Source organism: Schistocerca cancellata, chromosome 2, assembly GCF_023864275.1.
Source record: "Schistocerca cancellata isolate TAMUIC-IGC-003103 chromosome 2, iqSchCanc2.1, whole genome shotgun sequence".
Taxonomy (NCBI): Eukaryota; Metazoa; Arthropoda; class Insecta; order Orthoptera; family Acrididae; genus Schistocerca; species Schistocerca cancellata.
The window spans coordinates 459,479,673-459,505,053 of record NC_064627.1 but is presented as its reverse complement, the minus strand read 5'-3'; the positions used below and the strand labels follow the sequence as shown (position 1 = coordinate 459,505,053).

Genomic DNA, 25,381 nt, shown 5'->3' with positions numbered 1-25,381 from the left:
AGGATAGTCGAGCTGAGGGAGGGTGATGGAGTCCTCTAGAGTGCCGCGGTAGTAATGTGACATCATTCAATTAATAGTCATTCATTTCCGAGAGTTTAACAGTTACTCTGTCTTCTTCCCGGTGCGGCCTGGTGGCGCCCCTGCTGTGCTCGTGTTGAACAGAGGTGCAGGTTAACATATCGTTTCCCAGCGAGGAATCTGCTGGTGCAGGCCCCTGGCGTTGTCTCAGGTCAGTACTGCAGCCCCGTTGTAGGAGGATACGGTGGCTGGAGCGTCCCTGCAGCTTGGCGTGGCTGTGGGCATCTCTCAGAGCCTCATTGCTGTCATTGAATGAAGCTGCGCTCAGGCTCAGCCTCTGAAATAATCATACCTCTGTTGTCGATTGTCGAGATGGCGTGTAGGCGTAGACCCAACAGTGACATGAAGGACAACCCATAAGACAGTACTTCCACTGCTCAATAGTGGCAGCACTGGCGTCTGGCTCCCATGTTGAACAACTCGTCGATGAGCAGATTGGTTCTTCATCCACAGAGGGTCAGCTCGTCCACCGTCTTCGGATGGTCACAGATGTGACCAGCAGGAATGCAGCTTGCAAAGTTGACGTGCCCTCCATAGCCAGTTGCCTCTGGACTCGTAGCAATGGATCCGAAGCTGGCAGTGGCTGGGAATATTCTGCCTTATTCACCAGGTCATCATGCAGCTAGTAGAGCCGACCTTCCATCGGTTTCCGTGAAACAGATGGAGTGGTCAGGCTCTGAGGGGAGGGATAGGGTTTTATTGCTGTCAATGACGTGATTCTCCCCGTATGGGTGACCAAAGGCGCTCCTGTTTTCTAATCCTGTCAGCCCTCTTGGCTAGTCTACTGTTTAACTTCGGAGCATAACAACTACGACCAAAGTTGCCTCGAGCATTCTACTGTGAAACATCTTAACTATGACTGAGTCTACACATGGTTTCTTCTCAAGTGGTGGAAGCCAACACATGTAGAATAAAATGGCGACAACTCCTGTACTACTACTAATAAAGAAGTGAAGTCGACCAAAAACTGTAACGGCACAGGGCTCGGATATCGTCTCTCCGGATGCAGTACAGTAATGCCGATAGAAAATGGTTCCACAGGCAACCTGACTGGGGTAGAAGTAACAACGGTTCCTGCTGCTTTCGGCCCATTGGGCACCTCGGCTTTATGGTGCTCACACTGAGGAACCTGCAGAGGCGCCGATTCTCCGAATGCGGGCAGAGCTATTTTCCCTATGTTTCGGTACAGTTGCAGCTTAAATTTGAAAGTAATAATCCGAACTCCTACAGATTCTCGATGTATTGTGAATTTTCTGAATTTATTGATGGGTGAACTTGAAAATTACTCCACCTGTCCAACATTTGATGGTCCTTCACTCAGGTGAGCCGCGGTGATTTCAGTTGTACAAGGAAAATTACTTTTAATGCATTGATTAACTGGGTGATTGCGCAGACTTTTTAATTAATTGATTTATAGGCTCCTGACTACTATCACGGAACTCCTGACTATCAAGCAGCCCGATTCGGATTGAAAACATGCTTTTAATTTAACTCAGTTCTCTTTCTTTGTAAGGATACTGGACTGAACAGCTGCCGAGGTTTCTCCACGTGTTTAAAAGTCTCGTGAAAGTCTCCAGGTTACACTCTCCTGGGGGTTAATTAATACCGAGCGAGGTGGCGCAGTGGTCAGCACACTGGACTCGCATTCGGGAGGATGACGGTTCAATCCCGCGTCCAGCCATCCTGATTTAGGTTTTCCGTGATTTCCCTAACTCACTCCAGGCAAATCCCGGGATAGTTCCTTTGAAAGGGCACGGCCGACTTCCTTCCCCATCCTTTCCTAATTCGATGAGACCGATGACCACGCTGTCTGGTCTCCTTCCCCAAACAACCAAACCAAACTTTCTGGTTAATTAATTTTTTTTAAAAATTCTTTATTTCAACTACAACATGATACATGATAACCCACCACCTAATACATTAGTGGGTCCTAATTTATACTAATGATTACAATTACTGCAGCATTTGTTAATTAGTTACTAGGAATGTTAGTTGTTTTACTTCCACTATGGGCATTCTAAGTCCTACTTGTTAGTTCTATTATTAATCTACTCTATCTGCAGCGTTACATGCGTGCTTGCGTATTATAAACCTACTTTTTTGGCCGCGCCCACCGAGCTAACCCCAGTGGGCATACCCCTGGCACCAGGCTGGCCCAAGATGTTTGAGTCGCTGCAGTTTTACACTAATGGTATTATCCTAACTTATCTTACGTCTTAACCTAATTCTAATCCTACTGTCAAATCCGGTGTGTGTCCAATTCAGTCTGAGTGTCCACCCTCCTACTGCTAGACGTGGCGGATCGCAGCCCTGAAGCGGCTGGCCAAATCCACGCCCCGGCAGATAGGGACAGGTGCACAGAGTCTGATCGGGTTTAAATCTGGTTTAATCTGTTATTGATTGTTCCTTAGGTATTCTTTTAATACTTTGCTTCATATCTCGTTAGCAAGATTGTTTAAGATTTGGAAATGGTCCTCATGCCTGAGCTAGTGGTACATGTCAAGATTTGGTAGTTGAAGCCTTAGTTGTGATGCGACGTCGTCGAAGAGGTCGCACTCATACACCACATGGTCCCAGATGCACTGTGGGGCCCCACAGTCACACGTTGGTGTAGCCCATTTCCCAAACTGGCATAGGTATGCCGGGTAGGGTCCATGTCCCTTAAGAAAGTGCAGCAGTCCTCTTGATGTTTGTGCTGGAGTCGCTCCTTGATATCAGGCAGCAGTTCCTGTGTTCGACGACCTGTTTCGTCACTATCCCATTGCTCCTGCCGTAGCTCCTCTCACCTATATTTAATTTTAGGTTTAGTGCCCAAGTGCATCCCCATTAGTTCAACTGTTTTATCCTTTTTTCCCTTTTTAACCCAATATCATGCGGCCTGTTCCCTGATTTTGATATCCAGGGGACAAAGCCCCATTAGTACTAGTAGCGCCCCTCCCGGTGTTGTCCTGTATGCCCCTACAGAACGCAGGAGCATATTTCGCTGCATTCTTCTAACGGCCATGGCGGGCATGACCCTCGTGAGCCTGTGGGCCCAGACTCCTGATCCGTGTCCTAAATTGATGTCAAAATGTTGTTATGGTACAGTTTTATTATGTCAGGTGGCAAATGAAATCGCTTATGTCCAATCCCAATCAAGTTGTTTAATGTTTCCAGGGATCTCTGCGTCACTGCGTTAATATGTGATATATAGCTCCACTTCTCATCGACGACTACGCCTAGGTATCGGGCCTCACGGAGCCGAAGAACTGGCGAACCGTCTAGTCTTACCGTAGGATTCTTGATTAATTGTCCCTTGAGTAGGAAGTATGTAGACTTACTGGGTGGTATCGTCATTTTGGTACTGTGACACCATGTAGACAGAATGGATATGGCCTTTCAATTTTAGGTTCCAACTCTTTGCGGCTACGATCGCCGACCAGCAGGAGGAGGTCGTGTAATTAAATTTTGTCTGATATGCTTATAATTTCTCTGCAGTGGCGATGATGATTCTTTCAACAATACTCAGCTACAGTGGCAGCATTTATTTCAACAGCGGTGTCTAGTAAACAATTTCAACTCGTGCTAACCCCTCCCTGTCTCGTGTTCGAGTGTATAACATCTACGGTCTCGTGAGAGCAAAACTTGCTGGCGTCTGAAGTGTGTGGAGCTCAGCAGCATCTCACCTTGAGCGGCGGTGCCTCCCTTCTGGTCCGCCGACTGTCGTTCCATGCCGCCTACCTGTTCTACTGTCAGTGCTAGCATAACCTCCACGTGCGCTTCCTTATAGGATATTCAGAAGGAATGCACGGGGCAAGAAGGCAAGAAAGGAATGGCGATGTTTTGCTTCTAAAATTACTTTTACACTATTTGCCAGAACATTTAAATAAGCTTTTGCTATTAACATAGTGACAATTCTTCATGTACATTACACCTGGCACGAGAGGAGGGAAGCCAACGCAGTCAACAATTACATTAGAGTACACTCCTAAAAGCCACCATTGTACCAAAATAACATACCAGAGAACGATTAACGTAATCACTCTTGCAAACACAAGCTTACTGTACAATATACCAGATTTTGTTACTGTTACTACTAGATGGGGGTTAGATAGATGCAGCACTGAGCGGCTGCACTAATTAGATACTTTTAAAGACACAAATCACAAGGACTGAGATCCACGGCTGATGACAGTCGATTGGCTCTCGCCATCCTTCACAGTTAATGCGAGATGCTAGATCGGAATATAGTGTAGCTGCGGCCTCCATTAATACATGGCAGTAGTGGCACAGAAACGCTAACGACTACGCAATGATCCAGATACGCTCACTGGCCGGCCGCGGTGGCCGAGCGGTTCTAGGCGCTTCAGTTCGGAACCTCGCGACTGCTACGGTCTCAGGTTCGAATTCTGCCTCGGGCATGGATGTGTGTGATGACCTTAGGTTATTTAGGTTTAAGTAGTTCTAAGTTCTAGGGGACTGATGACCTCAGATGTTAAGTCTCATAGTGCTCAGAGCCATTTTTTTACGCTCACTGCACCTGTATGGGTGCTGTAATGTCGTTCCTGAGCATCGGCTGAGTGACGAAATTTCGTCGTGACGCACTGTACTGACACTGCCCCACAAGAAGACCGGAGACCGTGATGACAGTCTTGCTTATAAGTTAGCCTTCTCCTTTGGCAACGCAGTTTACCTTATATATTCATTACTTAATTGCTTTCCAGTACTTGGTCTACCTTCAGTGATGGCAGAATTGATAGAATATTTGTAGGCATAGTTCTTTTGGAATATAGTTTTAAGGCACGCACTATATCCTTGCCTACCACTCCACTGCCTCTTTTGGTGGAGTCCATTCTTGCAGGAGATATGTTATCTGGTTGGTTGGTTGGGTGGTTGGTTGATTTGGAAGAGGGGACCAAATAGCGAGGTCATCCGTCCCATCGGATCAGGGGAGGATGGGGAAGAAGTCGGCCACGCTCTTTGAAAGGAACCATCCCGGCATTTGTCTGAAGCGATTTAGGGAAATCACGGGAAATCTAATTCAGGACGGCCGGACACGGTTTTGAACCGTCGTCGTCCCGAATGCGAGTCCAGTGTGCTAACCATTAAGCCACTTCGCTCAGTTATGTTCCCTTACCTTTTAAAACAGTTCTTTCGTCTCCACAAACTTGGTCTAGTAGCTGCAACTTCATGGTTCCTCGTAGGGACCGATGACCTACGCAGTTTGGTCCCTTTAATCTTCAAACCAACCAACCATGGTTCCTCGTCATGCCACGAAGTTCTGCTTCGAACATCGTACTACGACCGAGTAAAGTAACACACCGGAGTCACATTCAGGAGGTTGACGGTTCAGATCCTCATCTGGGCATCCATATTTGGGTTTTCCATGATTTCCTGTGAAAACGGCTCCTCCGATTTTTTTCCCATCCTTTCATAATCCGAAGTTGTCAATGAGATGTTAAACCGTAAACCTTTTTCGCTCATCTACATCTACACTCCTGGAAATTGAAATAAGAACACCGTGAATTCATTGTCCCAGGAAGGGGAAACGTTATTGACACATTCCTGGGGTCAGATACATCACATGATTACACTGACAGAACCACAGGCACATAGACACAGGCAACAGAGCATGCACAATGTCGGCACTAGTACAGTGTATATCCACCTTTCGCAGCAATGCAGGCTGCTATTTTCCCATGGAGACGATCGTAGAGACGCTGGATGTAGACCTGTGGAACGGCTTGCCATGCCATTTCCTCCTGGCGCCTCAGTTGGACCAGCGTTCGTGCTGGACGTGCAGACCGCGTGAGACGACGCTTCATCCAGTCCCAAACATGCTCAATGGGGGACAGATCCGGAGATCTTGCTGGCCAGGGTAGTTGACTTACACCATCTAGAGCACGTTGGGTGGCACGGGATACATGCGGACGTGCATTGTCCTGTTGGAACAGCAAGTTCCTTTGCCGGTCTAGGAATGGTAGAACGATGGGTTCGATGACGGTTTGGATGTACCGTGCACTATTCAGTGTCCCCTCGACGATCACCAGTGGTGTACGGCCAGTGTAGGAGATCGCTCCCCACACCATGATGCCGGGTGTTGGGCCTGTGTGCCTCGGTCGTATGCAGTCCTGATTGTGGCGCTCACCTGCACGGCGCCAAACACGCATACGACCATCATTGGCACCAAGGCAGAAGCGACTCTCATCGCTGAAGACGACACGTCTCCATTCGTCCCTCCATTCACGCCTGTCGCGACACCACTGGAGGCGGGCTGCACGATGTTGGGGCGTGAGCGGAAGACGGCCTAACGGTGTGCGGGACCGTAGCCCAGCTTCATGGAGACGGTTGCGAATGGTCCTCGCCGATACCCCAGGAGCCACAGTGTCCCTAATATGCTGGGAAGTGGCGGTGCGGTCCCCTACGGCAATGCGTAGGATCCTACGGTCTTGGCGTGCATCCGTGCGTCGCTGCGGTCCGGTCCCAGGTCGACGGGCACGTGCGCCTTCCGCCGACCACTGGCAACAACATCGATGTACTGTGGAGACCTCACGCCCCACGTGTTGAGCAATTCGGCGGTACGTCCACCCGGCCTCCCGCATGCCCACTATACGCCCTCGCTCAAAGTCCGTCAACTGCACATACGGTTCACGTCCACGCTGTCGCGGCATGCTACCAGTGTTAAAGACTGCGATGGAGCTCCGTATGCCACGGCAAACTGGCTGACACTGACGGCGGCGGTGCACAAATGCTGCGCAGCTAGCGCCATTCGACGGCCAACACCGCGGTTCCTGGTGTGTCCGCTGTGCCGTGCGTGTGATCATTGCTTGTACAGCCCTCTCGCAGTGTCCGGAGCAAGTATGGTGGGTCTGACACACCGGTGTCAATGTGTTCTTTTTTCCATTTCCAGGAGTGTATATCTACATGCATACTTTGAAAATCACACTTGAATGCCTGGCAGAGGGCTCATAGAACCGTCTTCACAATAATTCCCTATTATTCCACTCTCGAACAGCGCGCGAAAGAAACAAACACCTGTATCTTCTCGTGCGAGCTCTGATTTTCCTTATTTTATTATGACGATCGTTTCTCCCTATGTAGGTCGGCGTCAACAAAATATTTTCGCATTGAGAGGAGAAAGTTGGTGATTGAATTTTCGTGAGAAGATCCCCGTGCAACGAGAAACGATGAAATACAGCGTAAATAAATATGTGAGGTTAGTTATTTACGCTGTATTTCATCGTTTGGAGGTTAGTTATTTTCACACAGGGCGCTTCTAACACTGTTTTTCTACCGTAGGGTAACAACACACCAAAAATACTACGCCACAGTGGAATAATAAAAATCGGAAACGGACGATAATGTAGAGTGTATCTTGAAAATCATGTGAACAGCCGTCTGATGATGAACTTGTCAGTTCGAAACCGGTGACGGCGCTATTTACCTAAATAAGTAGCAGTATTAATAGTGGCTGGTTGCTGTTTTCCTCTTTGTAAGAATTAACCTACATTAACTGTACACAGCCACGGTCTCATCATGTCAGTTTTTGACAAAACAGCATCTCTCTCAAATGCTGACATCTGCATATATTGTTCAGGCGACTGTCTGTGAGGTATAATTGCTGTCCAGATAGTAATACGGAATGAAATTCGAGAAGACTTTATGTCCTGGTATCGACGTGTCCCCTGTTTACCATCATTGCCAGCTGCACAGTGAAATTGCGCTGCAGCGTCACACATGCATCCATTGGCCACCAAAGTATACAATTTTGTATTTTCCGTCGATAGCTGTATGAATATCAGTTCGTGATCAATTTGCATAACTCCTATGTGATACGTCGTTTCTCTTTGTCTTAGAGTGTATTTTGAGAGTTACAACTGAACAGATCATTGCTTCCTGAAGATTTGTTTGGGAATGTGTCTATTGTTTGCATAGCCACGTCACAAACTGTGTACCACTGTCACACTTTTTTTGTGGCGCGGGGCAGGGCACGGCGGAGCGGCGCGAGCACCTGCTGGAGGGCAAGTACTTCGAGTGCGGCTGCGCGCGCTGCCGAGACCCCACCGAGCTGGGCACCCACCTCAGCTCGCTGCGCTGCCCCCGCTGCCGGAAGGGGCTCGTCTGCGCCGTGCAGGACCAGCTGTGAGTACGCGCGGCGGCCGGCCGCAAGCTACTGACACTCCACCTGTGATTTTACAATGCTCTGCCAAATAGAACTGTCTGGGAATTTCATTTCCCACTTCCTTGCACTTAGTATTTACATACAGGGTGTTTCAAAAATGACCGGTATATTTGAAACGGCAATAAAAACTAAACGAGCAGCGATAGAAATACACCGTTTGTTGCAATATGCTTGGGACAACAGTACATTTTCAGGCGGACAAACTTTCGCAATTACAGTAGATACAATTTTCAACAACAGATGGCGCTGCAAGTGATGTGAAAGATATAGAAGACAACGCAGTCTGTGGGTGCGCCATTCTGTACGTCGTCTTTCTGCTGTAAGCGTGTGCTGTTCACAACGTGCAAGTGTGCTGTAGACAACATGGTTTATTCCTTAGAACAGAGGATTTTTCTGGTGTTGGAATTCCACCGCCTAGAACACAGTGTTGTTGCAACAAGACGAAGTTTTCAACGGAGTTTTAATGTAACCAAAGGACCGAAAAGCGATACAACCCACTCACAAACTCCTCTTCCTCCACACCCTACGTCAGCATCGCGTGGATGCCTTCGTCCTCAATGAAACCTTCCTTCAGCCCCGTATCTCCGTCTCCACTGCCCCTTACACCCTACATCGCACCGATAACCCGTACCCTCTGGCACGTGGCGGAGTTGCTATAGGCCACCTCAAGCACCTCCCTGTCCGGCCCCACCCTCTCCTTAACAATCCTGCCGAGCATCTCACCCTCAGCCTCTTCTTCCCCGCCCTTACCATCACCTGTGCCACCATTTATGTCCGCCCTCGCACCCCCATCCCGTACGATTTCCTGGCCCACATTGACCGCACCTTCTCCACCTACGTGATTGCCGCCGACCTCAATATCCACAGCCGTGATCCTGCCGACCTCCGGCAGTGGCATCAGTTTCTCACCACTCTCCAGGGAGACCTGGTTCCCCTGCCCCAGCACACCCGGCCCGAATCCAACACCACTCCTGATGTCGTCCTTGCCTCTCCCAACCTCCTTGGGCGCATCACCGCGGATGTCCTTGACCTCATTGGCAGTGACCATGCTCCTGTCCTCCTCACTATCTCTAACGGTCGCCATCCCCGCCACGCTCCTCGCCCTGACGTCCCTCCTAAACTTGTCCATGATTACTCCCGTGCCAACTGGGATGCCTACCGGGATTCCATTCACACCCAGGTTGACAGCCACGACCTTACCCCCCAGTCTCCTGATGACATCTCTCGCACTGCTGCCTTCCTGCACCAGACCTTGTCTGACGCCGTCGCCACCCATATCCCCACCAAAGCCATCCACCCTCACCGCCCCGCCCTGCCTCCACAGGCCGCCCTTCTCCTTCGGGAGTCCCGCCGCCTCTACCGCTCTTTTCTCCGCACTCGTGACCGGGATACACTTACCCGCCACCGGCAATTACAGCGACACATCCGCAACCTGCTTGTTGCGAAGAAACGCCGAGCCTGGCGCCAGACATGTACACAACTCAACACCACGCTCCCCATCAACTCTTCCAAGTATTGGTCTGCTTTCCACCGCCTTACTGGGAACCGCCCCACCCCCCAGTACCCTCTCCTCCTTAATGACCGTCCCTTTCCTGACAACCTCAGTAAGGCCAACCACTTTGCCTCCCACCTCTCTGATGTTTTTTCCATCCCAGATGATCCCCACTTTGATTATTCCCTCTTCCCTGATGTCATGGACCGTACGAATACCTCTGTTCCTCCCCTTGCTCCTAGCTTCTAGTACTTGGGCCACACCCCGCCATCTGCACTTAACACTCCCATCACTACACAGGACATCAGCCTCACACTCCGCACTAAACGCAACACTGCTCCCGGCCACGACTGCATTACCACCACCTCAAACACTGCCCTCCCTCCTTCCTTTCCCTCCTTGCCGCCCTCTACAATGTCATCCTTGCCACTGGCTTCTATCCCGACCTGTGGAAAACCTCCCGTATCCTGATGTTCTCCAAACCCAATAAGCCTCCATCTGATGCCTCTTCCTATCGTCCTATCTGTCTCACGTCGGTGTTCAGCAAGCTCTTGGAATCCATCCTTTCCCGGCACATCCATCTCCACCTCCACCGAAACCACCTCCTCCCAAACACCCAATGTGGCTTTCGACCTTCCTTCTCTGCTGATGACCAACTCCTCCGCCTCACTCATCTCCTCTCCCTCCAGCTTAACTCCCGTCGCTCCGCCATTTTTGTCTCACTTGACCTTGAAAAGGCCTACGACCTGCCGTGTCTGGCCTACGGCCTACGACCGTGTCTGGCATCCCGGTCTCCTGTTTAAACTCCAAACCTACGCCCTTCCTATCAACTACATCCGTCTGGTGGCCTCCTTCCTCTCCCGCCGCCCCTCCTACGTTACCATCCATCATGCCAATTCCCGCACCTTCTACCCCTCTGCCGGTGTGCCCCAGGGCTCTGTCCTCTCCCCTCTCCTCTACCTCCTGTACACGGCAGATATGCCCCAACCCCCCCCCTCCAGTGCACCTCTTGCAATATGCTGATGACACCGCATTCCTCGCCCTTGCTCCTACCCTCCAACGGTCCCAACGCCTTCTCCAGAATCACCTTCACCTTTTTGCTGCATGGTGTAACCAATGGCTCCTGAAACTCAATCTTTCCAAGACCCAGGCAATCATCGTAGGTCGTACCACTCACTCTTTCCGGCTCCTGGATTTCTCCCTTACTGTCTGCGCACGTCCTGTCCGTCTCACCCCCACCCTCACCTACCTTGGCCTCACCATTGACCGTCACCTCACCTGGATCCCTCATCTCCGATCCATCCAATCCAAAGCCCACAACCACCTCCGCCTCCTCAAACTCCTCTCTGGCCGGACATGGGGGTTGCACCCCTCTACCATCCTCCACACCTACAAATCCTTAATCCGTCCCATCCTCTGTTATTCCAGTCCTGCCTGGATATCTGCCCCCCCCCCAAATTCTATCAGTCCCTCCAGATCCTTGAGCGTCATGCACTCCGCCTCGCCTTCCGTATCCGCCTCCCGTCCCCCACGCGGATCCTCTATGATCTCATTCCTTTCCCCCATCTGCTCCTCTTCCTCAAACATATCCGCATCCTCTACACCTCCCGCCATCTTGTACCCCCTCACCCCCTGGTTGCTCCTCTCCTCTCCCATCCTCGCCCCCTGCCACGTCTTCACCGTTGTGTCCCCCCTACCCTCCATCTCTACACCCTCCATCTCCTTTCCCAAGGTGGCTTCCGTCAACTCCCCCTCCCGGATGATGCCCTCTCTCCCTCCATTTATCCTTCCTATCAACTCTGATCCTCCCTCCCCCTCCTTTCCTCTGTCCTTTCCCTGGGCTCCCTCTTCCCCCCCTTCCATCCTGTTTCCTCCCCACTACACCTCTCCCTACCTCCCTTCTCCCCCCCAGTCCTTTTGTATTCCCCTCCTCTGCCTACCCCCTCCCTGTCGCGTCTGCCCCCCACCCCTCTTATGGGTCCTCATCCTCCATCAGCTCCTTTCCCGGTTCCCCCCCCCCTTCGCTTTTACTCTCCTTTCTCCCCTTTTTGTTTTCCCATCTCCTGTCCAGTTTCCCCCCCACCTGCTCTCGACTGTGGTGTCACCTTTGCCGACTTTTTCGTGCTGTGTTCTAGTGACTATTCAGTGTTGTTTGTCTTTCACGTGTTGCGAACAGAAACCATGCTGTCGCTGGGTGTGAATTTTATATACTTTGCGAACAGAATCCAGACTGTCGCCGTGTTTTTTTTTAATTGTCTATTGTTTTCCCTGTCTGCTCCATATGTATTTTTATTTGCTTCATCATCCCTCTGTTGCTTGTTTTAATTTCCCCGTTTTCTTTTCACCTTGTTACTCACTAAGTCCCGATTTTATCGCCTGTTTTTTATTATTATTTATTCTCCTGCTCTTTGTCAGAAAATCTGTAGGCTGCAGAGCGGCGTCCTAAGCTGCTGCCAGCCCGCCCCCTTCGGGGGGAATTGAAATTCAATAAAGGAAAAAAAAAAGCGATACAATAAAGGATCTGTTTGAAAAATTTCAACGGACTGGGAACGTGATGGATGAACGTGCTGGAAAGGTAGGGCGACCGCGTACGGCAACTACAGAGGGCAGCGCGCAGCTAGTGCAGCAGGTGATCCAACAGCGGCCTCGGGTTTCCGTTCGCCGTCTTGCAGCTGCGGTCCAAATGACGCCAACGTCCACGTATCGTCTCATGCGCCAGAGTTTACACCTCTATCCATACAAAATTCAAACGCGGCAACCCCTCAGCGCCGCTACCATTGCTGCACGAGAGACATTCGCTAACGATATAGTGCACAGGATTGATGACGGCGATATGCATGTGGGCAGCATTTGGTTTACTGACGAAGCTTATTTTTACCTGGACGGCTTTGTCAATAAACAGAACTGGCGCATATGGGGAACCGAAAAGCCCCATGTTGCAGTCCCATCGTCCCTGCATCCTCAAAAAGTACTGGTCTGGGCCGCCATTTCTTCCAAAGGAATCATTGGCCCATTTTTCAGATCCGAAACGATTACTGCATCACGCTATCTGGACATTCTTCGTGAATTTGTGGCGGTACAAACTGCCTTAGACGACACTGCGAACACCTCGTGGTTTATGCAAGATGGTGCCCGGCCACATCGCACAGCCGACGTCTTTAATTTCCTGAATGAATATTTCGATGATCGTGTGATTGCTTTGGGCTATCCGAAACATACAGGAGGCGGCGTGGATTGGCCTCCCTATTCGCCAGACATGAACCCCTGTGACTTCTTTCTGTGGGGACACTTGAAAGACCAGGTGTACCGCCAGAATCCAGAAACAATTGAACAGCTGAAGCAGTAGATCTCATCTGCATGTGAAGCCATTCCGCCAGACACGTTGTCAAAGGTTTCGGGTAATTTCATTCAGAGACTACGCCATATTATTGCTACGCATGGTGGATATGTGGCAAATATCGTACTATAGAGTTTCCCAGACCGCAGCGCCATCTTTTGTTGAAAATTGTAACTACTGTAATTTCGAAAGTTTGTCTGCCTGAAAATGTACTGTTGCCCCAAGCATATTGCAACAAACGGTGTATTTCTATCGCTGCTCGTTTAGTTTTTATTGCCGTTTCAAATATACCGGTCATTTTTGAAAAACCCTGTATCTTAGCTGATGTTCTCAGAGAAACACGGCCTAGGTCTTCCAACAGACAATCATCCAGACGGATATTATTTATATGCTTGGTTAATTTTCCTTAATTCAGGGGCTTGACGAACTTGACCATCCCAACGATGACTCGTGGTTTTAATTTGAGATGTATTTTCTGGGCCTCTGAACAAACTGCAGACTGTATTTGTTAGCCTGTTTTACACGGTATGTGTGAGCTTGCAAGATTACCCATGACGCACCGGTTCCGACGGCCCCTGCCGTGTAGACGGGGTCACTTGCACAAGATTCAGGCGTACGGTCACTGTTCGATGGAATAGACTGGATCCTATTCTCACGCGTATGAAAGTGCTTCGCTCATGCGGAGACGACCGAGTAAGTAACGGAACTGACAAACAGCGTGAAGTTCTTTGTGAATTGTCCCTGCTCCTTAGCGGAACGTTGTAGTTCGTTCATCTCATGGACAGTTAACGGACAGAACATCTGCTTTAAGCATTCGCTGCAATTTAAACGATAAGACGCTTCTATGAGGAAGTGAATGTAAATCAGTGATCCGGATATACCTGGAACTGTTCTTCAAAAATAGGTTCTTATTCACTCGCGCATGAGCCTTGATATACTATGCGATCTAAAGTATTCGGACACCGCCAAAAACATACGTTTTTCGTACTAGGTGCGTTGTGCTGCCACCTACTGTCAGGTACTTCATATCAGCGACCTCAGTAGTCATTAGACATCGTGAGAGAGCAAAATGGGGCGCTCCGCAGAACTCACGGACTTCTAACGTGGTCAGATGATTGGGTGTCACTTGTGTTATACGTCTGTACGCGAGATTTCCACACTCCTAAACATCCCTAGGTCCACTGTTTCCGATGTGATAGTGAATTGGAAACGTGAAGGGACACGTACAGCACAAAAGCGTACAGACAGACCTCGTCTGTTGACTGCCAGAGATCGCCGACAGTTGAAAAGGGTACTAATGTGTAATGGGCAGACATCTATCCAGAGCATCACGCAGGAATTCCAAACTGGATCAGGATCCACTGCAAGTACTATAACAGTTAGGCGGGAGGTGAGAAAACTTGGATTTCATGGTCGAGCGGCTGCTCATAAGCCACACACCACACCGGTAAATGCCAAACGACGTCTCGCTTGGTGTAAGTAGCGTAAACATTGGACGATTGAACAGTGGAAAAACGTTTTGTGGAGTGACGAATCACAGTACACAATGTGGTGATTCGATGACAGGGTGTGGGTATGGCGAATGCCTAGTGAACATCATCTGCCAGCTTGTGTAGTGGCAACAGTAAAAATCGGAGGCGGTGGTATTATGGTGTGGTCGTGTTTTTCATGGAAGGGGCTTGCACCCTTAGATGTTTTGCGTGGCACTATCACATCAAAGGCCTACATTAATGTTTTAAGCACCTTCTTGCTTCCTACTGTTGAAGAGCAATTCGGGGATGGCGAATTCATCTTTCAACACGATAGGGCACCTATTCGTAATGCACGGCCTGTGGCGGAGTGGTTACACAACAATAACATCCCTGTGATGGACTGGCCTGCACAGAGTCCTGACCTGAATCTTATAGAACACCTTTGGGATGTTCTGGAACGCCGACTTCGTGGTAGGCCTCGCCGACCGACATCGATACCTCTCCTCAGTGCAGCGCTGCGTGAAGAATGGCTGCCGTTCCCCAAGAAACCTTCCAGCACATGACTGAACGTATGGCTGCGAGAGTGGAAGCTCCCATCAAGGCTAAGGGTGGGCCAACACCATACTGAATTCCAGCATTACACATGGAGGGCGCCTCGAACTTGTAAGTCATTCTCAGCCAGGTGTCCGGATACTTTTGATCACATAGTGTATGTCTTCCACGAAGGGAAAAACGTGAGTTGATCTAGTAAATTAACATTAGCAACAGAAAAGCAACATTTCTATTGGTTTTTCCATGATTTCTAGCTTTTATAGAGAGGTCGTTAACACATGTAAGTGACTTCGTTTCACATAAACTGCACGAAAGCAACTAAATACAGCGTCACAGTGTCCGTCTGATGGCGTTCTAAGTTCTAGGGGACTGATGACCTCAGAAGTTAAGTACCATAGTGCTCAGAACCATTTGAACTATTTTTATGTCCCTTCTGAAATACAGTTAAATACACTCCTGGAAATGGAAAAAAGAACACATTGACACCGGTGTGTCAGACCCACCATACTTGCTCCGGACACTGCGAGAGGGCTGTACAAGCAATGATCACACGCACGGCACAGCGGACACACCAGGAACCACGGTGTTGGCCGTCGAATGGCGCTAGCTGCGCAGCATTTGTGCACCACCGCCGTCAGTGTCAGCCAGTTTGCCGTGGCATACGGAGCTCCATCGCAGTCTTTAACACTGGTAGCATGCCGCGACAGCGTGGACGTGAACCGTATGTGCAGTTGACGGACTTTGAGCGAGGGCGTATAGTGGGCATGCGGGAGGCCGGGTGGACGTACCGCCGAATTGCTCAACACGTGGGGCGTGAGGTCTCCACAGTACATCGATGTTGTCGCCAGTGGTCGGCGGAAGGTGCACGTGCCCATCGACCTGGGACCGGACCGCAGCGACGCACGGATGCACGCCAAGACCGTAGGATCCTACGCAGTGCCGTAGGGGACCGCACCGCCACTTCCCAGCAAATTAGGGACACTGTTGCTCCTGGGGTATCGGCGAGGACCATTCGCAACCGTCTCCATGAAGCTGGGCTACGGTCCCGCACACCGTTAGGCCGTCTTCCGCTCACGCCCCAACATCGTGCAGCCCGCCTCCAGTGGTGTCGCGACAGGCGTGAATGTAGGGACGAATGGAGACGTGTCGTCTTCAGCGATGAGAGTCGCTTCTGCCTTGGTGCCAATGATGGTCGTATGCGTGTTTGGCGCCGTGCAGGTGAGCGCCACAATCAGGACTGCATACGACAGAGGCACACAGGGCCAACACCCGGCATCATGGTGTGGGGAGCGATCTCCTACACTGGCCGTACACCACTGGTGATCGTCGAGGGGACACTGAATAGTGCACGGTACATCCAAACCGTCATCGAACCCATCGTTCTACCATTCCTAGACCGGCAAGGGAACTTGCTGTTCCAACAGGACAATGCACGTCCGCATGTATCCCGTGCCACCCAACGTGCTCTAGAAGGTGTAAGTCAACTACCCTGGCCAGCAAGATCTCCGGATCTGTCCCCCATTGAGCATGTTTGGGACTGGATGAAGCGTCGTCTCACGCGGTCTGCACGTCCAGCACGAACGCTGGTCCAACTGAGGCGCCAGGTGGAAATGGCATGGCAAGCCGTTCCACAGCACTACATACAGCATCTCTACGATCGTCTCCATGGGAAAATAGCAGCCTGCATTGGTGCGAAAGATGGATATACACTGTACTAGTGCCGACATTGTGCATGCTCTGTTGCCTGTGTCTATGTGCCTGTGGTTCTGTCAGTGTGATCATGTGATGTATCTGACCCCAGGAATGTGTCAATAAAGTTTCCCCTTCCTGGGACAATGAATTCACGGTGTTCTTATTTCAATTTCCAGGAGTGTATATAGTAATCGTTACTAAAGGATATACTAGATAGTCACGAAAAGTGAATTTAAGCCGTCGGTTTGCTTGCATATAGTTGACGACAAAAGCAGTAGACACCTACAGCAGACGAGTAGACACGCACGTACCGTGTAAACGCTTTTTTGTAGTGGACCGCCTGTCGCGTGTAGAGCTGTAGTTGATGACGGTTCGTGTGACATGTCCCGTTTTCTCCATTGTGCCTCCCTCTGAGGGAAAGAAGCTGGCAGTGCTGCCTGTGCAGGAACGTGTGGCGCTGCTGCGACTGCGGGCGGTCGTTCAGCGGCGGCATGGCGCGCTGCGCGCTGTGGTGCGCGCGCGACGCCGTGGAGGCAACGCTGGAGGCGGCGGAGGCGGAGGGCGAGAGCGGCGGCGCGCGCGTGCTGGAGGCGGCGCTGCGCCGGCTGGGCCGCAGCCTGGCGCCGGACCACGCGCTGCTGCTGCAGCTGCGGCACCACCTGGCCGGCCGGTACCGCGCCGCAGCCATCGCCGCCGCCGCCACCGGCGCTCAGCTGCCGCGCAAGCTGCTCGCCCGGCAGGTGCAGCTGTGCCGCGGGCTGCTGCCGCTGCTCGCCGTCGTCGAACCCGGCATCTCCAGGCTCAGGGGTCAGCTATACTCTGGTCAAAATAAAATAATTTTTTTTTCACTTTTCATTCCCTTCTCTCATGGAGGAGGGAGGGCTGTTCGAGGGCTTGCCTCTATACCCTATCAGCCATTGGGTTTTACATTTTATTTTTAATTTACATTTATTTATTTAATGCAATGCAGTGCACATTTCATGTTGACAATACATTTGAATCTTTCATTTTGGTATTACAATTTGCATCAACATTGTGAAACTTGTGCATTGAAACTGTTCTTTATGGAAAATTTTGCATCGTACAATAATATTACACTACTGGCCATTAAAATTGCTACACCACGAAGATGACGTGCTACAAGCGCGAAATTTAACCGACAGTAAGAAGATGCTGTGATATTATTATTAGCTTTTCAGAGCATTCACACGAGGTTGGCGCCGGTGGCGACACCTACAACGTGCTGATATGAGGAAAGTTTCCAATCGATTTCTCATACAGAAACAGCAGTTGACCGGCGTTGCCTGGTGAAACGTTGTTGTAATGCCTCGTGTAAGGAGTAAAAATGCGTACCATGACGTTTCCGACTTTGATAAAGGTCGGATTGTAGCCTATCGCGATTGCGGTTTATCGAATCGCGACATTGCTGCTCGCGTTGGTCGAGATCCAATGACTGTTAGCAGAACATGGAGTCGGTTCGGTTCAGGAGTGTAATACGGAACGCCGTGCTGGATCCCAACGGCCTCGTATCACTAGCAGTCGAGATGAGAGGCATCTTATCCGCATGGCTGTAACGAATCGTGCAACCACGTCTCGATCCCTCAGTCAACACACGGGGACGTTTGCAAGACAACAACCACTGCACAAACAGTTCGACGACGTTTGCACCAGCATGGACTATCAGCTCGGAGACCATGGCTGCGGTTACCCTTGACGCTGCATCACAGACAGGAACGCCTGCGATGGTGTACTCAACGACGAACCTGGGTGCACGAATGGCAAAACGTCATTTTTTCGGATGAATGCACGTTCTGTTCACAGCATCATGATAGTCGTATCCGTGTTTGGCGACATCGCGGTGAACGCACATTGGAAGCGTGTATTCGTCATCGCCATACTGGCGTATCACCCGGCGTGATGGTATGGGGTGCCATTGGTTACACGTCTCGGTCACTTCTTGTTCGCATTGACGGCACTTTGAACATTGGACGTTACATTTCATATGTGTTACGACCCGTGGCTCTACCATTCAGTCGATCACTGCGAAACCCTACATTTCAGCAGGATAATGCACGACCGCATGTTGCAGGTCCTGTACGGGCCTTTCTGGATACAGAAAATGTTCAACTGCTGCCCTGGCCAGCACATTCTCCAGATCTCTCACCAGTTGAAAACGTCTGGTCAATGGTGTGGTGGCCGAGCAACTGGCTCGTCACAGTACGCCAGTCACTACTCTAGATGAACTGTGGTATCGTGTTGAAGCTGCATGGGCAGCTGTACCTGTACACGCCATCCAAGCTCTGTTTGACTCAATGCCCAGGCTCATCAAGGCCGTTATTATGGCCAGAGGTGGTTGTTCTGGGTACTGATTTCTCAGGATCTATGCACCCAAATTGCGTGAAAATGTAATCACATGTCAGTTCTATTATAATATATTTGTCCAAAGACTATCTGTTTATCATCTGCATTTCTTCTTGGTGTAGCAATTTTAATGGTCAGTAGTGTACTTAGAAATATTTTTGCTTTTTTAATGTTATACATTTTCTACAATTTAAATATAATTCACAGATAATGTATAGAAAGGGGGGAGAGCGACAGGAGCGGGGTAATTTGGGCTAAACTTATTCCTAGTGGGGGGTGGATAGTACTGGTTGAAGTACAGGCTGGTATTTACTGTTTACAATTTTTTATTTATGATATTCTGTTTCTTAGAGCTGGAAATAGCTCCTTGGGAGTTCTTGGTCGTGTGTTTGTTGTAGTGTTGCATATGTGTGTTTGTGCGTGAGCGTCCATGTGTGTGTGTGTATGTGTGTGTGTGTGTGTGTGTGTGTGTGTGTTGTGTGTGTGTGTGTGTTTGTGTGTGTGTGGCGTGGTGCGCGCATGTGCATGTGTGTATGTGCTTCAGTTGTCTGTTCTCTCGTCTACTTGAGAATGGGTTGTGGATTTGGCTGTGAGTGGTTCCAGGATTGGGACTAGGTCTTGGTATGTGTTTGCAGTGTTCAGGACTATTGCACTGGAACGGGTGATGTATTTATTTTAGTTTTCGTCAGGTTCTATGGTTGGTGGAGATGAGGTCTTCCACGTCAGGCCTTTTGTTCAGTAAGTTCTTCCATACCGCGCTCGAAGCTCGGCCAGCCTGGTTTGTCGAGGTTCTATCTTGATTATTTAGTAGACCTCATTGCTAGGTGTGATGTTGGGGAGTTTGGCGGTACTGCTTGTAGTCTCCTCTCTCTGCTGTATGGTCTGTTTGCTATTTGGGCGTGTATGCCTCCCAGGGGGCTGCCGCATACTCCAGAATCGGTCTAATGAAAGTTTTGTAGTTGCGGACTGCGGTTTGTGTGCTAACTCTTTAGGCTAACGCACCAAAATGGATATTTTGGAACATGATGACTGTACCTTTATTGGGTGTAAATACAAATAACTGTGTGACTAGTTACTTACGAAATGTTTGTTTATTCCCATTAACAAGTTTTAGAGCATTTTCAGGCTCGTCTTCAGATGAGACGTGCAGCAGTTACACATTCGTGTTTTTGAATCACGCTCGGTACTGGCAGCTGCTTCTCTGTGACAAGAAGGTAGCAAACACTGTAACGCAAGGCCGGCTATGGCGTGCCAGACCACACGCAAACCCGATGTGTGGGCCATGTCCGGGTGAGGCTCTGCCTATCTCGGCTTTTCATGATCTTTTTCAGACGTACCCAGTACTTCTGAATTATGCAGAATTGCGGTGCAGCTTTTTTCAGTCAGCACTACTCTCTACACTTCGGCAGAATAGTGGTGTCAGCGCTGTTACCATTTTTCGTCGTATAAAAGAAGTTCAAACGTCCAGTGGCTATTTGCACAGGAAAGGCAGTCTACCGATATTCCGCCACAAGCCTTTAAAAATGAATGGAAACGACAGAAGAGAGGTATGAGAAGTCTCAGTATCTATTATGCAACTACATACTGGAAATTTGTTATGAAGCGACGTTGCAGTACCAAGCAGAAAGACTTCAAAGATTTGCTGTGAAGGGCCAAAGAAACTGGCATATGTATACGCATTCAAATACAGAGATATGCAAACAGGCAGAATATGGCGCTGCGGTCGGCAATACCTGCATAAGACAACAAGTGTCTGGCGCAGTTGTTAGATTGGTTATTGCTACTACAATGGCAGGTTATCAAGATTTAAGTGTGCATGAACGTGATGTCGGCGCACGAACGATGAGACACAGCATCTCTGAGGCAACGATGAAGTGGGGATTTTCCCGTACGACCATTTCGCGAGTGTACCGTGAACATCAGGAATCCGGGAAAACGTCAAATCTCCGACATCGCTGCGGCCGGAAAAAAATCCTGCAACAACGGCACCAACAACGACTGAAGAGAAACGTTCAACATGACAGATTTCCTACCCTTCTGCAAATTGCCGCAGATTTCAATGCTGGGCCGTCAACAAGTGTCAGTGTTGGAACCATTGAACGAAACATCATCGATATGGGCTTTCGGAGTCGAAGGTCTACTCGTGAACGCTTGATGACAGCACGACACAAAGCTTTACGCCTCGCCTGGGCCCGTCAACACCGACAATGGACTGTTGATGACTGGAATCATGTTCCCTGGTCGGACGAGTCTCGTTTCAGATCGTATCTAGCCGCTGAACGTGTACGGGTGTAGAGACAACCTCATGAATCCATGGACTCTGCATGTCAGCAGGAGACTGTTCAAACTGGTGGATGCTTTGTAATGGCGTGGGACGTTTGTAGTTGGAGTGATATGGGACCGCTGATACGGCTAGATACGACTCTGACAGGTGACACATACGTAAGCTGTCTGTCTGATCACCTGCATCCATTCATGTCCTTTGTGCATTCCCAAGGACTTGGTCAATTCTAGCAGGACAATGCGACACCACACTCGTCCAGAATTGCTACAAGGTGGCTCCAGGAACACTGTACTGAGTTTAAACACTTCCGCTGGCCATCGGACTTCCCAGACAAGAACATTATTGAGCATATTTGCGATATCTTGCTACGTGCCGTTCAGAAGAGATCTCCACCCCCTCGTACTCTTACTGACTGGATATCCCTGCAGGATTCATGGTGTCAATTCCCTCCAGCATTACTCCAGACATTAGTCGAGTCCATGCCACGTCGTGTTGCGGCACTTCTGCTTGCTCGCGGAGGCCCTAAACCATATTAGGCAAGTGTATCAGTTTCTTCCGGTTTGCAGAGTAGTTGACAGTGAAAGAGCAAAGTATTACGATGGTCAAGAGACAGAATTCACTGTTCTATACATCAAGTAGCATTTTGTGCTAAAGTTTCAGGAGCTTTAAGAAATTAGTCGTACGAATAATAAAATTTCTGAAGTCGCAGGCGTTAGTTCTCTGTCAGCTGCAACAATTTTCGATGAAACTGAACGAAGACTATGGAGACTTCATACATTACTGCAAAGTACGTTGGTTAAGTCAAGGGCCATGGCTATAAAGATTTTTCTATTAAAAACCCTTTGTTGCTGAATTTATGAAGGAAAAGGAGGATAGGTACGAAAATTAGAACATCCGGAATTGATTGTAGACGTCACATTTTAGGTAGAGTTAACTGTAAACTTCCCACACTAAGACACTGCAAGATAAGAAACAACTTGTTTCTGATTTGATGAGGACGCATTTAAGAAGAAAATCGTATTATAGAAGTGAAAAGCTCTGACAAAAAACACAGTCCAGTTCCTTAACCTCACTGGCGTTAAATAAAGTGAGACATTGAAAGAAATACAAGGGTAGTTCTCTAAAAGTTTTAAGGACACTGCTAAACATCTGTTTTCGAGGCTGTTTGCGTCTCAGTTGAAAGCACACCTGTGTCTGTGCAGATGTAATTGACTGTTCTGCAGTGTAATTCCCATTTTAAAGACAAATCCTTTTACACTAGAACTGTCCGGGAGGTCTACATTGTTTTCCTTAGGAAAAGTTTCCATACTGAGTTTGCAAATGTGATAAAATATTTCGATCAACGTATGTTCCTAAAAGGCCGTTTTTCTGTTATGAAACTAAATGATTCACGATTACATGGCAACCTGAGTACGAAACTCTGTGAAACTGTCTACATTTGTCTGTATGCTGACAGTTTGTACCAGATAAAAATTGTATTATGTTTCGGTGCGACAAAGACAATTAAGTAATACTGAACATTTGTTTCGTTTGTGATCGATGTTGTTGATAAACACGAAATATGAAACCAAGTCGTATGCATTGCAACTGCATTGCCATCTGAATGTGGCGCGATCGCAGTTTCCTCCTCTTCCCCCTCCTCGCACTCAGACAGTGTGGCGCGGCGATGGGAGAAGTACGCAGTGAGCACTATGGCTCATGAGCCAGGGTCGGCTCACGGGCCGAATTCTTGGACGCCGCTGTTTTAATGTATCGCCTTATATATTTACTATATATCTTGAAAAACGAATTTCTTTACTCGCAACGGCAGTGTAGGGGTTGCTGGTGTCAGTTTCCACATGGAAGCTTCCATTTTCATTACTTATCAGCCAAAGAATTAACCATTATTCAATATAAAAGCCTAGTGTCACCAGAAACCCACCAGCATCCAGCATGTGCTGTACTGCTGATATATACTACAAACACGAAATATATTTCGCTTGAAAGACTTAATGGTTTATGCGTACATAAAAAAAATGTTGTGTCGGTAGATATATTGATCTAGACTGGAATCCCTTCATTTCAGGACAGCAATTAAGCCCAGTGTACTCAGTTATCTCTTGTATTTACTCGTCTCTGTCTTCTCCTACAGTTTTCGCTTTCTACAGTTCACTCTGTTAGCACAGAAACTATTTCCTTGAGGCTTAAAACATGCCGTGTCATCATGCCTCTTTTCCTAAGCCAATGTTTGCCATATATTTTTCTCATCGCTGTTTCTGCAGTTGTAAACAGGAGCTTACCCTACGAAAAGCACTGTTGACACTGAAATAAGTTCAGCGATCTCACAAAGCAATATGAGGACCCAATAACACCCTCTGCGGCCATTTCGGCATACAAGTTAAAACCGAATCCTCCCGGGAAACGATGCGTGTGAATATTAGATGGTGATGAACAAAATTCTATACTACTTCTTTCAAAGGTACAGCTGTCAATACTTCAGATGTTCTAACCACGTAACTGACATTTTGAGTACTGCAGGGAATAACCTTTCATATCAGTTAATTTTACAGTCTAGGTTTCGATTTGAGAAATGATTTTACGTACTTGAAGAATGCTGCAAGAGACTGCCGCAGAATGGGTAAGTGAGATCATAGCAACCATTTGTGTCCACGGAAGAGGAATCCCGTTGAATCAGTTCCTCTAAGGAGACATAGAATCAAGTAAATGCATTACATGGAAAATATCGCAAAACTAGGGAGGATTAGTAGTGAAGGTGATAGTTATTAAGGCATTTCTATCTAAGAATGTGTACACGCTGACTTATTCCAGGTATGTGATACTGTTCAGTGGCAGCCCTGTGTTACATTAGAGGGCTAGTTAAAGAAAACTTTTGGCCAAAGGAACGGATTTGTGTCTATGGGATGTAAAGTATTTTTTTCTGTGCTATTGCTCGACTCTCTTTTTGGTAACCAATTATCCCGGGATTTTTTTTTTTCGTGGTACGAGCGTATTGCAAGGAACAAAACGAGAAAATGAGTCGAGATTTCTGCCGATACATATTTTGTTCCAGTAGCGACATTAAGCACTCCGACTGAGAGCAGATAATTACAGTGACGAAGAATTAACCTTATCTTACAGTCAAACTCGGATACAATTTAATTTACAGGGTGTTACGGGTATAAGTACAGATATTTTTACTGGTGACTGAGAACAGTGTACTGAACAACACTACATCAGTATTTACTTCATTTGCAGACTAATAAGTAGAGCTATTAAGAGTCGTATGGTTTTAGGTTGGTTAGTACCTCAAAGTGCATGTAGCAAGAGCAAACCATTAATGCGTATTTTCCCTAGGGCAGCAGGTAGTGTTGAAGTGTGGATGTATGGATACAAAACTGTTAGTGTATATATTGACAGGCTTAATCAGTTAGTTAGTTAGTTACGTGTTCCATTGATCAATAGCACGGAAAAACCGTTATGATGTGGAACGTGTCAAATGCACAATAAATGCGCACAGGAAACAAGTTTTTTTTTTTTTGCATTATAACCTTATACCTAAATATTTCTATCCCATTCCCTTAAATGGCACAAAATACATATATCTCCAGATTTATTTACTAATATTCAAGAATTCATCTATGGTATAGAAAGAGTTGTCAAGGAGGTATGATTTCAATTTGTTTTTGAAACTATTACTGCTGTCTGTCAGACATTTTATTTAATCTGGTAATTTATCAAAAAGTTTTATAGCAGCATATTTTACCCCTTTCTGTGCCAAAGATGGGTTAAGTAAAAGATAGTGTAGGTCTTTCTTTTTTCTGGTATTGTAATCATGAATGTCGCTGTTGATTTTAAACTGGTCCATGTTGTTGAGAAAAAATGTCATTACTGAGTAAATGTACTGTGAAGCAGTTGTAAGAATTCCTAACCTTTTAAACAGATCCCTACAAGATGTGTGACTATGAACCCCACG

At 48.2% G+C, this 25,381-nt stretch overlaps 1 protein-coding gene across 1 annotated transcript in view; it reads left to right on the top strand.

The window, feature by feature from the left end:
- The window catches only part of LOC126155127 (SET domain-containing protein SmydA-8-like), a 128,536-nt gene that overhangs the window by 84,446 nt on the left and 18,709 nt on the right, over positions 1-25,381 (top strand). The window contains exons 6-8 of the mRNA XM_049916209.1: positions 8,045-8,199; positions 17,230-17,416; positions 17,468-17,591. Coding sequence (XP_049772166.1) covers positions 8,045-8,199; positions 17,230-17,416; positions 17,468-17,591 — 466 coding nt within the window. The remainder of the gene's footprint in view (positions 1-8,044; positions 8,200-17,229; positions 17,417-17,467; positions 17,592-25,381) is intronic.